Genomic DNA, 14,676 nt, shown 5'->3' on the forward strand with positions numbered 1-14,676 from the left:
AGAGAAAATCTCAGCTACTTTTACTAAAAAAGCTGCACATACCTACTCTATACATAAGCTGCTACTGTGGTGACTTACAATACTACCAAGAACTGTAGTGAAACAAAATAAATCATCTTTCTGTAGATAAAAGGTTTGAAGAACACTCCCCCCCCCCCGTCTATGTAAAATAAATATCAAGTAGAGCAAGTCTCCTGTGTACTTCCCCCCTATTTTTTGTGTCCTCCTTTTTCCTAAAATAGGTCATATACAAAAGTCTTTAAAAAACATCACAAAAGAAAGAATGGGTAACATATGTAGTACTTCTTATGGCTTGTGTGCCCTAACATGTGTGAACATCATATAAAAGCTAACCTAAGCAGAATCATATTTCATACGCCAATTTAAATCTACTGTTTCACGAATTAGGCTTGTGAATCATAGTTTTGGATGTCCACATTTATATATTCTTTCGATCAACATTATGAAAATACAATATTGGGGCAAAGTCTACCCAAGATAAAAAATAAAGGGAACCAATACTTACAGAAAAATGACCTTTGATCTTGGCTTCAACAACATGATCTAAAAGTACTTAAAATACCAACCTTCAAGGCCCAACACACACACCAACCCCCGTATTACAATTGTATGTGGAAATAATACTTTACCTTTTTAATTCAGAAAGCCTGGACTCAATAGTTTCTTGTTTTATTTGAACCTTTTGAGCACTGCTTATAATTTTTGTTAAATCTTCCTGACGAATTTTATTTTCTTCTGGTTTTGAAGATGAAACCTTTCAAAAAGCAAATTTAGGAAATAAATATTAAATACCGTGATTGCAATTCAAAGCTTTCCTATGTTAAGAGGTTTTTGTAGCCTGTTCAGGAAGTGAGATCTAGTCCCAAAAAACCCAGAATAGGATTCTAGGGAAAGAATAAACTTCACAGCTCAAAGAGAGAAGATAAGAAATAATCAGTCTATTAAAAAAAAAAAAAAGTGGAGAAGTTTCTACAAGCAAGAACACCTTAGGGGCTTTTTTTTTTTTTTCATTTCCAAACTCCCTGTAATTTCTCCAAGTCTCTTTATGATCACATTCCACATTTAATTAAATTTATGCAATAACAGCTTCATTCTTGGGAATTTTCTTTCATGGTTCACTACCTTTTAATACCCTCACCCCCTTTTGTGGGTTTTGTAAAAAAATATCTTATTTCAGCAAAAGATTCATTCAACAACTGTATTATTAAATGCCTGCTATATGCAAGGGACTTATTCTAGGCATTGGATATTCAGCAGTGAACTATAAAAATGGCCCTCCAGGAAGCTTTACATTCTAGCAGGAGCTAACACTTTTAAAGCTAAAGTAAAAGCAGTATAAGCTATCCCAATATGAATGACTCCTCACCTTCATTCAGAATGCAAACATTTTCCTTCCCTTTAGAAGTTGCCTGAGACCTCGGTGTAGTTCAGAACCAGGAAAAATAAAGTAGGGGGAAGTAACTAAAGCTTTATTAATCTAAGTCATCCCAACAAGAAACACCAGTATATTTTTGTACATTCTTAATTTCAACAACTGAAACATAAGTTTTGGCCAAGTACACTACACAGCAATGCCCTAATTAAATAACGGTAACAATAGCCCACCTTCCTTTTAATGTTCTCCAACAAGTCATCCTGGCCTTGTTTGAAGTAAGGATGCTGAAATTCAACAGGACCATCCCGTTCCTGCTTTACAATTCCAGAGTCAATATGTACTACTTTACGGAAACCATCTGAAAAAGATACAAAATTCAGATGACGAAAACAGAAAAGAGTAAAAAAATAATGGTGCGTCTATGGAGTATATTTTCCTCTTTATCATCCTAATGGAAAAAAAATGGTTTAATCAGTGGCTGATGACAGTAGTCCAAGCAAACTGCTGTTCATACTCACACATATTGAGTTGCCTCACAAAGCTTGCCATGTTATTGTGCTTGAAGTATTTGGGAAGAATTTCCTTTGCAAATCTTTGTTCATCCAAAACCAGAAAACTTTGGCCATTCTGAAAAAAAAAAATGAAAAAGTCAATTAGTTAAGACCCTCTGACACTAGATGATACATATGAACTCTCAAGCTGGGTAAGTCTTTCAGGATATCTTCAGACAAATATTTTATTCCTGTTAATGGCAACATAAACTCCAATTAAGTGTCAAACTGCAATTAAATGTCAACCTGCAATTAAGCTTTTTGATGTCAACTTCAAAAGCTTAGGAGGTGTGTCTCATATCAAAAGCTGCATCATACGCTATGGGGAAATATTAGAAGAATTTCCATTCAATCAGAAACAAGAAAAATACTGTATGTAGCCAGCATAATTATTTAATAGTTTTAAAGCCAGTGCAATTAGACAAAAATAAGATGAAATTTGGGAGGAAGAAGTATTTCAGCATTATTTGCAATAGACATAATTATATCTTTGTACAATCAATTGAAAAACTGTTAAGAGAATTCAGTAAGACATTTGGTTATTAATTAAAAGTCACTAATTGCTCCTCCATACAAAAACTAATTTGAAACTTACTACAAAAATACAGTAATCAAAACAGCATGGTACTTGCATAAAGAAAGACCAATAGAACAGAATAGAGAGCCCAGAAATAAACTCTCACGTATACAGTCCAAGGATTTTTTATAAGAGTGCCACAACCATAAATGAGGAAGACAGTCTTTTCAACAAATGATGCTTGGAAATTGAATACTAACATGCAAAAGGACAACGCTGAACCCTTACCTTACACAATATACAAAAATTAATTCAAAATGGATCAAAGAGCTCAAATTACTAAAAATTTAGAAGAAAACGTAAGGGGGGAAAGCTTCAAGATACTGGATTTGGCAATGATTTCTTAGACAACAACCAAAGGACAGGCAACAAAAGCAAAAAGAGACAAAGGGGCTACCTCAAACTTAAAAAAAAACTTTTTTAGGGCCAGCCCATTGGCTCATGTGGTCACCGGCTCGATTCCCACATGGGCCAGTGAGCTCCCTCTACGCTAAGATTGTGGACAACAGCTCTCCCTGGAGCTGGGCTGCCATGCACAACCAGAGGTTGGCGTGAGCTGCCATGAGCTGCCGCCAGCTGCTGTGTGCTGCTGTGGGCTACCATGTGCTGCCTTTAGTGGCCAGCAGCCAGCAAGAGCTGCCGTGAGCTGCTGTGAGTGGCCCACCGATGACCGACTGCCTCAGCCGAGGGAGGAGGGCAAGGATCATAATAGCAGCATGGGCCAGGGAGCTGTGTCCTACACAACTAGACTGAGAAACAACGGCTTGAACGGGAGTGGGGGGATGGGATGGGAGGTAGAAGAAGGGGAGGAAAAAAAAAATTTGTGCAAAGAACACTAACAAAAGAATGAAAAGACAAGTCATGGAATCACAGAAAATATGTTCAAATTGTATTCATCTAACAAGGGGTTACTATCCACAATATATAAAGAACCCCTACAATTCAACAACAAAAAACAAACAACCTGATTAGAAATGGGCAAAGGACGTGAACGGACATTTTTCCAAAGAAGATACACAAATGGCCAACAAACATATGAAAAGATGCCTAACATCACTATTTATTAGGGAAATGAAAACCAACACCAAGAGATAATCATTTCACAGGATGGTCATTAACACACACACACACACACACACACACACACACACACATACACACAAAGAAAAAAACACAAAACAAAACAAGTGTTGACAAGGATGCAGAGAAATTGGAACCCCTGTGCACTGCTCGTTGAAATTCATACTAGTGCAGCTGCAAGGGAAAACAGTATGGTAGTTCCTCATAAAATTAAACACAGAATTACCATGTAATCCTGTAATTCATTTTTATGTATATACACAAAACATTATGACAAAAGTTTAACTGCATTAATAAAAAAAAATTCTAAAAAAAAAAAAAAAATTCTAACAAATGAAAACCTCAATGTGAATTTTAGGGAGACCCAGTCTCAATCATTATTGAACATACAGTGAAACAAATAATGATTTTTACTTATTACATTGGCAAAATTTAAAGAGTTTGTTAATAACTAGTGTTGGTTATTAGGTAATAACTTAAAATTAAAAATGCATACAGTATTTATTATCTTAAAAAGGCTTTCCCTCTACTTCCCTCTCTTATCTTCCCACCCCATTTATCTTCTCCTTCACTGCAAAATTTGACAAATATATTAAAACCCCCTTCTCCAATTTAGGACCATCTACTAACTTTCACTAAAAGTTGGTTTGTTTCCCTCACACTACTAAAACCAGTAGTGTCAAATGCCAAATTCAATGTCCTCTTTTCAGTCCTGATCTTCCTATACCTCTCAGTGTCATTTCATTTGTCATTACTTGACAATCCCCTTTTTAAATGCTCTACTCTTGGTTTTGAAACCATACACTATTGGCTCTCCATCTCTCATATTTCCTTTTAATTGCCTTCCACTTACTACCAAGAGGTGGTATTTTTTTAGGTTTCTATCCTTGATCATGGCACTTTTTACACTCTTTCCTTGGGCAATCTGATCTACACCAGTGTGCCCAATTATTTACTATTATGTATGATGATTATCACATCTACACTTCTGCCCATCTCAAATTTCACACTTAAATTTCCAATTGTCAACATTTTTACAATGTTCTTTAACTCACTATGTTCTCAACCTATTGTCTATTTCAAACCTATCTTCCCACTCCCCAAAAGTCAACTTTTTCCTGTATTCTCCATCTGGCATGCCTCTCTCTCCCCTTAAGTTACCCAATTAAGTTTGACATTAACAACAAAAACATAAATTAAAAACTCTCAATTTTAACAGCTATTGACTAAAGGGGGAAATATTTTAAAAATTCCCTTTAAAAATAAGGAAAAGGAATCCCATGATCACTGTTTCTATCTGACCCTCCTACTGAGGTCTTATCCACTGCAAAAAAATAAAACAAATTAAAGGTATAAGGTTCTGAAAAAAAGAACAAAAGTGTCATTTACAGATGCTATGGATGTACCCTTAAGAGAACCCCAATCAGTAAAATGAGCTCACTGATTTACGATCAATATACAAATGTTACCTGTATTTCTAATTACCAGCAATAACTGTTGGTTATTACCAGCAATAAATGTATTTTAACCAGAGGACACCACTTACATCTATAAATTACCTAGGAAGAAATCTAACAAAGGTGTGCAAGACCTAATTGCAAAAAATTATAAAACTTTATTAAACAATAAAATGAATTTAGAAACATGCCTTGTTCATGGGAATACTCAGTATTGTAAAGATAATCCATTTTCCCTAATCTGATTTATAGTTTCAATGCAATTCCAATAAAAATCCCAATAGTTTCCCACCCCTGCAATGGAACTTGATTTTGAAACATGTATGGAAGAGCAAAGACCAATAGATAAAGTACTCCAGAAGAATAAGTTGCCCTCCAAAAAGCAAGATTTTTTATATAAAGCTACAGTAATTAAGACATGTGATTTGTAATTGTCCAATGAAAAGAACAGAGAACACAGAAATAAAACTGCAATATCTACATATAATTTTACTATAAAACACAAGTAGCAACACATATCACTGGGGAAAGAAGGAACTATTCAATAAGGAGCTAGGACAACCAAATATATTAAAAATAATGAAACTGGATCACTCATACCATACACAAAAATCGATTTCAATGAATTAAAGACGTAAGATGTGAAACGCAAACCTCTAAACCTTTCAGAAGACGAGAAATGGAAAAGTATTTTTCTCTCCTTGAGGTAAGTAAGGGAAAATATCCTGAAGAGAAAGCATGAACCACAAAAAAAGATTGATAAATTATACTAAAATTAAGAACTACTGGTTAAAAGTAAAAAGGCACAAACTGAGAGAAGGTATTGGCAGCACATATATCCAAAAATGAATATACAGAATATACAAGGAGTCCCTATACATACTAAAAGATAAACCATCCAATAGAAAAATGGTCAAACATTTAATAGAACAGGAAACACAAATGGCCAATACAAAAAGACAAAGAAACAAAAACTCAGACACAGACAACTATTTAGTGGTTACCAGAAGGTAAGGGGTGGGGGAGATGGTAGAAAAGGGTAAAGGGAGCCAAATATATGGTGATGGAAGGAGAACTGATTCTGGGGTAGTGAGCATACAACGTGATATATAATGTTTTATAGAAATGCACGCTTGAAACCTATGTAATTTTATTAACCATTCTCACTCCAATAGTTTTTTTAAAAAAGGTTTGAACTTATCAGTACGTGGGGAATTATAAATTAAGACCTCACTGAGGTAACTCTTTACATCCATTAGACTGGCAAAAATTAGGAAGCATAGTATCAAGTTTTGAAGATGTGGCTTAATGGAAAATCTCATGCATGGCTAAAAGGAGTATTAACTGGTTTGATCTCTTTGGAAAATAATTTGAACTACTTTGAGGTTGAACATTTCATATCCTACTTTCCAGCAATTCTACTCTTCAATGTAGGCATATACACCTTAGAAAAATTTTTGCTTACATACACCAGGAAAAATATACAACAACATTCATAACTGCATTTGACACAGTTAATCATCTTTCTTGAACCATTTTCTTCTAGTAACTTCTAGACCTGTTCCTATTTTTCCTCCTCTCTCACTATTCCTTTTCAATCTCTTTTGCTGGATTTTTCACGTCCTTATGCCCTCTAAACATTGGAATACCCTATCTTTCAGTTCCTTCTATCTTCATTTGTCTTCCTGGATGACACCACCTAGTCCCATGGATTTAATACTCACAAGCTCGAAACTTCACTGTGAACGTTAGTCTCATATCCAAACACCCTATTCAACATTACCATGTGAATGTCTTGGACTGTAGAAGTCACTCAGGCTGTTCAGAAATATTTGTTCTTCTTCCTAGCACTGCACTTCCCCACCTCTTTTGAAATTAGGTGTGGCCATATGACTGTGATCAATTAAAATGTAAGCAAAATGAACTACTACTACTAGTGATCCATTTTTAATCTCAAAGTTAATATGAATCCCCATATTGCATTTCTCAAAATACTCCCCCATCTTAGCAAATGGTATCCTTCATTCCATCGCTCAGGCCAAATCCGAGTCAATCTTAATGGTTCTCTGTCTCTCCTCCATCTCCAGCCAATTTATCAGTAAATTCTGCAGCTTTGCCATCAAAGTAAGTATCAAATCCAACCATTCCTCACCACTTCCATTGCTACTACCCTAGTCTCAGCCACAGTATTTTCAATATAAGCGGAAAACTGATAAGTCTTCTAACTAGTTCTTTCATTCTCAATCTCCTTATCACAGCCCTAAGGCCTTATACCATCTGCTCCTATCTACCTCTCTGACCTCACTCTCACATTTTCTCAGGATACTCTAACCACATGGGCCTTCTCCAATCACATGAATGTGCCATGTTCAAGGTCTTTATATTTGCCATTCCCCTTTGGTCTATCTGAGAAGTTCAAAACGATACCAGAACATTGGGAAGTCAAAGGGTCTATGGCATAAATTCATCCCAAACAGTTAGAGAACACTGAACAATTTCTGTTTTTGCTCTCTTTCCCTCCTATTTCCTGATTTGTCTGCTGATTTGAGAGGTATAGAGAAGTAGAGAATGCCACAAGGCACAAAAATGTGGATATGAGGCCTTTATGGAAATTACTTATTTGTCTTCTCAAGAAATCTGAAGAACAGAGACAAAGGTACAGTGTTTTCCCCAAAAACAAGAGTGGGTCTTATATTAATTTTTGCTCCAAAAGACGCATTAGGGCTTATGTTCAACGGATGTCAATCCTGAAAAATCATGCTAGGGCTTATTTTCCGGTTAGGTCTTATTTTCAGGGAAACACTGTAGTAACACTGGCAAAACAATGACTTCCCAGTTTTCTCCTTATTTTACACTGCTTCACTTCAACATACACAAGTATCAAATATCAGTAACAGTAAAGGCTGTTCCTCACTATCAATGGCAAGAACTTCTTCCATTTAACTTCCATAACCTCGTCCCTGAATATCAAGTTTCCCAGTTGCTTCCAAGCTAAACCTGTCTTCTGTTTCAGACTCTGTGACAATTGAAACAGCTTTAGGTTGTCCAACAGTACTATCTCTGTCCTTGATTTGGCAATAGATTGCCTACCAGAACCAAAATAGTTACATAAAATTTTGAAGTTACAGGAAATGTAAAACAAAAAAAAAAGAAAGTAAAAAGAAACTTCCCTGGGGAAAATATGGGGAAAAGAAATATACAACATGTTTTAGAGATACTCTGGATCTAAAGTCATTTCTATTATTTGAAACAATAATACACTCAGTATAATTTTGATCACTTGGAATATATTTCTATATTTAATGATGACTAGGGGGTTTTATTTCATTTTTCATTTTTGTCATATAACAAGTTTCAAAGAAAACTAAAGTTATTTACGTCTTTAGGAACATTAAGACAAGCTTTTCAAACTGCAGTTGGTTAAGAGTTTTCTCCCCTTGCCTTACTCAAGCTAGAGGAGTAAATTATTTTTCAAGGAAAAAAATACACATATATTGCATAAAGTATTGCCTGGTTTCCAAAACATCTGCTGCTTCTAAAAGGTCTTAATATGATTTTCACTTAGAAAGTATAAATGCTAAATTACCTCAACAAAATTTCAGCAAGACCAGTTTGAAGGAAACCAGAAACAACCACACATAGCAAATTTTAAAAGATGAGAGTAACTTATTTTGCTTTTTTTCCATCTAACATCATTGTTTAAAGTTTTACCTTTCACTGTTAACACTGCTTTTGGAAAAATCTGTGGGTTAAGAGACAGCTTCCCTAAACCACTAAACAGCCCTAGGCAACATTAATCCAGAACTGTCCACTGACTTTGTGGAGGGGTAATATTTTGGTAACTAAATATTGTGCCAACCTATATTAAGTGCAGTGATGTTGGTGAACAACTGATCTAGGTCAGAAATCTGTTAGGTTTCCACCTCCAATAATGGCTAGCTTTGTAATTATTAATAACTCATCTGGCCTGTCTAAGCTTCAAATTCTCATCTATATAATGATGAGGCTAAACTAAGATGATCTCTAAGACTCTTTTCAAACATAAGTCTATCTTTATTATTCCTACCACTCTTCCATTACATATTTCAAGGATTTTACTGATTCATCAAACATTTATTAAGTACCTACTGTGTCCCTGGCACAGATACTGTCCCTGTTCTCACTTATATTTTAAATGTCCCGTTATGTATTGGAAAATGTGTAGTTAAGTTTCAACTTAGTGGGATAAATAAGAATGATTTTTAAGTGGTTTATTTGGCTTAGAATTCATGTTTTTATGTATTAGTTTGAAACTCTCCATGTTTGATACTGCCCATAAGAATGTTATTAAAATATATTGACTAATGAGAATTCATCGGACCTGACACCAACATAATACCCTTTAGTCAAAACCAATTACCAATATACTTAGTTACCACTTCTAGGCAATAAAAACAAAAAGGCCCATCCAAACCAAAATAGTATAAAAGTCAGCTTGGGTGGGGGGTATTCTCAGTACCATCTCCAACAGGAATACAAGACTGAGTAACAGCAGTCTGTGCTGATCCACCCTTGTCAACTTTTAATCCTTCTGACTGATGAGAAGCATGAGACATCTGTTTATTTTTAAGTGTATGCTGATGGCTGCCTTCCCTATTTTCACCTTTGGAAAACTGTACAGAATTCATCAAATGCTTAATGTACACCATCCAGCAGATGATAGCAACCTTCAAGAAAATTAAGTCCTAGAAGATAAAAAATGAACAAGTGACAGGAATGTAAGACAGTATATGTAACGTAATGTATAATATGGTGTTAGAGTAGTCAGAACTTCATATACTCAATATAGTGCTCCCTGTTAAGACAAAAGTAAATCACAAAACTGAGAGTTCTTGTAATAGGAAAGGAACAGAAAAGAAATGGAGAAAGAAGGAAGATAACATTTACTCAAGATTTAACAGGTGCCAGGCACTGTGCAGGTAAGTTTTTCTTATTCCTTTCCAAACCTCTAAACAAGAAAATATCCCAAACAGATGAGATGATCAGCTACCACAGGAGAAATCCACTCCCCTTCACAAAATGATTCCAAAAGCCTACGAGTGTATTCTAACACAAATGCACCGTGTATGCAATCCTCATTCCGCTCAGAATCTTAGTATTTCGAAGTAGATGGGGTCTTGGATCACCTAGGCAACGCAATCATCGCATGGGTGATGAAACTGAGGCCAAACACGAGAAGAGCTTATCCCGGTTTAGTGGCAGTTGGGATCAAACTAATGATCATGGCATCCAGATAGCTCTGGGGGCAACTGTTCCAGTGAAATTTAGTGATTCGTTTTAGCTCCTCACTAAGTCACGGAACACGTCTATTGACATTTTATTAATCATAAAAATCCATTTATACAAACGGCTCAGAATCTCCAAAGAATAACGTACCATTTTCTACATGTTTTAAAACCGTACTGATAAGCAGTACCCTGCATGTGAACATGTGCCTACTTCTCTGCTTGCCTCAGAAAGATCTCAGATGCGAAGAGGTGTGGGTGGGTGAGTGTGTCTGAGTGTGTGTGTGTGTGTGTGTGTGTGTGTGTGAGTGTGTGTTCAGTGACGACCATCGGGTCGTTGAGGTAGATTTCCTCCGTTAAACCCCGGCGCTGAAGATCCCGGCCCAGGGCTGCCCGTGCCCTCAGCAACTCGTAAACCGCGAGTCGGGCAGGAGGACGGAGGATGAGTGTGCAGTAACGTGGCTCCCGCGCCCTCGGCTCGACAGCCGGCCTCGCTCCGCCCGGCGGGTTCCGAACGCCCAACGAGCCGGACCGTTACGGGGCCTCCCGGACCGCGGCGCTCCGGGCGGGCCGCCCCTCCCCTCCCCCATCGCGGCCTGGGCGAGCGGCGCCGGCCGGGACCCCCGCGGCTCCTCGCAGTTCCCCGCGTGAACAATACAAGGGGTCCTCCACGGGTCCCAATGCCGAGGACCGCGCCGCACCGCACCGCCACCCCAAGGGCCTCGCACGGGGTGTCGGGCCACAGGCCGCAGGACACAACGCTACAGGAGAAAGCGAGACGCAGCGATTAGCCCGGGGGTTCGGAGGCCGCCGTCCCCTGACCCGTACCTGGCTCCAGGTGATGAACTCGTTGGTATGGGTTTCCTCCACCAGCGTCCAGAGCTTGCTGAGGAAAGCTGGCACGTTCGAACTCTGCTTCATTGTTAACCAGGCGCAGGGATTCCAAATTCTATACCCGAACGCGGCGGTAGCGGCGGCGGCGGCGGCAGCTGCTCCCGGAGAACGCCCACAACGCAGGCGCAGCGCTTCCCGGGCCCCGCCCCCCAACCTCGCCAGGCGCTCCGCGAGGCGGGGAGGCCCCGAGGCCGCGCGTGATAGACAAGGCTCCGCGCTCGCCTGTGCTCACTGGGCCCGCGCGGGTCTCGTTCCCGGCCAATCCCGGGCGCCGACCCAGGACACAGATAAGCGATTGGATGCTGCGGACGTGAAGGGGGTGGGAGCAGAAGGGGCCCGCTGCCTTCTCATTCGCCTTTTATACAAGAGCCTTCACTGTAGCGGACTTTTGGCCTAGGTTACTGGGTTTGCTTGTTTCACGTGGAAACAGTTTTGGGTTCCTGGGCTGTGGCTGAGCGTCTACAAAAAGTCCTCACAGGCCTGAGTCATGTGTGTGGCAGGCAATGTGTGGTTTGCGCCAGTCGGCGGGAGGGAGTATAGTAATTCCGATGGGGTGTGGGCTGGGTTTCAAGCATGATGTGCTAGGCCTCACATTGGAAGTATCTTAGATGTTAGGAACGCTGTCCTTAAATTTTAATTAGAAAATGGGCCCTTTGAAATACGTTTACCAGAAAGAGGAATTTAAATAACTCACTCTTCACTAAGCGTGTACTGCTGTGAACCTGGATCTATAAGAGGAGCCTTACATGGTGTTTTTAATTCAACACATCGAATGCCCATTATATGCTCAGCATGAAAAGAAATAGTCTTACTTATACTATTTTAATCAACTAACAGATTGTTCCCATGTGAGCTTTACAGAGATACTGTTTGTGGAGATAGTTTGGTTAGAGTGGAAAAAATATTGGACAAGAAGTCAGCATATCTTTTAGACCCAGCCTTGAGGACTCGTTAGTGGATATTCAATTTAACTGCCGACATGTAATTTAGAGCAATTCCTTAATCTGTCAATGCCAGTCTTTTCCATTTCCTCATTGGGAATAGGAGTATCTCTCTTTTCACCCATGTAAGGTAATACTAACATAACAGGTGTGCAAATGCTTTGAAACTATAAAGAATTATAACAAGTTGGTGATGATAACACTGTACAAAATTTAACAAAGGATTGGCTTACTGGGAACATGTGAAATAATACATTAAAAAAATAAAATACAGTTTCCAATGAGCAATGATTATTGAGTACAGACTTTTATATTCAGCACTGGTCTGTTTGCTGAAGCAAAATCAGATGTATGGTGGCATACATCTGATAAAGAAACTAATATTTGATGGGCCCTTTATGTGCCCAGGATTTTATATGTATTATCTCATTTAATCCTCACAACAACCCTAGGAAGTAGGTCTATTATCACATTTTTCCAATGAAGATTCTAAGGCTCGAAGTGAATTAATTTACCTACATCACAACTAGCGAATGAGAGAGGATACTTACACCCAGGACTCAAAATGCTGTGCTCTTTCCATTGTGTGATGATGGTACCATCTTGAAGCTTAATTTATATTCTAATTCAAGAAACAACATGAACACAATGATCAGCAATCATTAATATTTAAAAACTAAGAGCTAAATTTATGGTATAAGACAAGTACTTGAAAAGTTTAGAAAGACTTTAAGTGAGTTAAGGTGACTTTTAAGTGAGTTAAGATGGTAAGGGAGGACTTCATGGAGGCTGGGACCTTAAGTTGCGTCTGGAGTACAAATACATTTGGATAGCTTAAAGGAAGACAACAGTGAGCAAAGAAGGAGAGACTAACGAGCATGGTCTGTCTATGAACATTACAGTGCAGGAGATAAGATTGGTAGTATCTGAGGGAGAAATGTGGTCTCTTTTCTTGACATTGTATTATTTCCATCTGAAAAAAGAAAAGGTGTGGTTAGATAACAAGCAGCAACTCCTCTTTGGACATTCAATCTGTACAGTTATAGGCCCGTGCTTAGTAGAACCCTTTACTTGGTTTAATGCACTGCTATCACCATCTCAAAATTCTTAATTTTTGAACAAGAGATCCTGCATTTTCATTTTGCACTGGCCCCTTAGATTATGTAACTGGTGTGCTTCCAGTGTATTAGATCTTATAGACCAATAGTTCTCAAAATTGCGCATGTATCCAAATCACTTAGAGGGGAAAGACTGTCAATATAACAAATGAACAAAAATCACTTATCAGGCAGTATTTGTAAAACTCATAAGGACACTAAGAAGCGAAGTTATTAACCAGATAATCTGGTGTTGGCACCAGGAAGTAGATGATGTGTCTAAAATCACATGACTGAAGTTGGAATTGAAACCATTTTGTCTTTTCTAGTCTGAAACATATGCTTTTTTTCCCCTTTACACCAGCGTGCCTCGAGCTTTAGCCTACACCAGACTCGCCTGGAGGGCTTCTGAAAAAACAGATTGCTGCTTCTCCCCCAACCCCACTCACAGGATTCAGGCTAAGACTTTGTATTTTTAACAAATTGCCAGGTGATACAGATGCTGCTGGTCCTGGGCCAACACTTTGAGAACTACTGTTATAGAGAAAACGTTAGTAAACTGACCTTTTTCTTGCAAACGTAGACAGACTTTTTGTTACCCTACATCTCTTGACAAAATCCAGACATTTCAGGAATAATTTATACTACTGTATTTTTCTATGAACTTAATTCTTAATATTTATTGTAATTAATAAACTGAAAACTTTATTGACTAGAGACATTCTGAGGGAAGAGAAAATCAGCATTGGCTCATTTGCACTTATTTATAAAACCGAGCAGCAAACAAAACCAAGCTTTTTAATTCACAATTATTTGCCACCCACAATATCCCACAAATGTCAGAAGAAACAAATTTGAGCTAGTGTCAACAATTTTGAAATGTTTACAATATTAGAGGATACAAATGTCACTTTCTTAAAGTGAATAGCCTCCTTCTGACTCCAAAGAAAAATGTTGAACTATTTCCATGGCTCATTTGTAGCCTGTAGTGTAAGATTTAGAAAATTTAGAATAACATTAGAAAATATGAGTGACCCAGGCTTTGCCTAGGGAATAGAAAAGCATATTGTGGAGCGCTTTGATGATTCAAAGCATCTGATTCAGACTGTACAAATTCTGTCTAACCAATTATGCAAAATTAGTTTGAATCAGTAGTAGAAACACAACTTTTAAAGATTATTTTCAAGGATAACATTACTCAACTCTACTGAGGTTTCCACGTACATTCCTATCTGGACAAAGTGTTATTTTATTCAATTTTGGAATGACCTAGGAAACGTGAGGCAAATCACTTGACACCTCCAAAGTAGGATCCCTCTGTATAAACGAAGTGAAAATACCTGCTTATACTCACTTCACAGAGTGGCTTTGAGGTTCAGATGAATTGCTTCTTCCTCCAGTCCACCCTCACAATCTTTA

The 14,676-nt window shown here is 38.1% G+C and overlaps 1 protein-coding gene across 4 annotated transcripts in view; it reads right to left on the reverse strand.

Annotated features, from left to right (window-relative positions):
* Nucleotides 1–11,410, reverse strand: part of HSF2 (heat shock transcription factor 2) — a 30,314-nt gene extending 18,904 nt beyond the window's left edge. For 2 of the 4 annotated variants that reach the window (XM_081044783.1, XM_081044781.1), the window contains exons 1-4: nucleotides 11,154–11,364; nucleotides 1,915–2,023; nucleotides 1,627–1,754; nucleotides 651–775 (exon numbers count right to left, since the gene is read on the reverse strand). In XM_081044783.1, coding sequence (XP_080900909.1) covers nucleotides 651–775; nucleotides 1,627–1,754; nucleotides 1,915–2,023; nucleotides 11,154–11,246 — 455 coding nt within the window. In that variant the 5' untranslated portion in view covers nucleotides 11,247–11,364. Of the gene's footprint in view, nucleotides 1–650; nucleotides 776–1,626; nucleotides 1,755–1,914; nucleotides 2,024–11,153 lie in introns of all 4 variants that reach the window. The other 2 variants (XM_081044782.1, XM_081044780.1) reach the window with 1 other exon arrangement.
* Between the last annotated feature and the right edge of the window lie 3,266 nt (nucleotides 11,411–14,676).

This window comes from Rhinolophus hipposideros (assembly GCF_964194185.1).
Source record: "Rhinolophus hipposideros genome assembly, chromosome: 3".
Taxonomy (NCBI): domain Eukaryota; kingdom Metazoa; phylum Chordata; class Mammalia; order Chiroptera; family Rhinolophidae; genus Rhinolophus; species Rhinolophus hipposideros.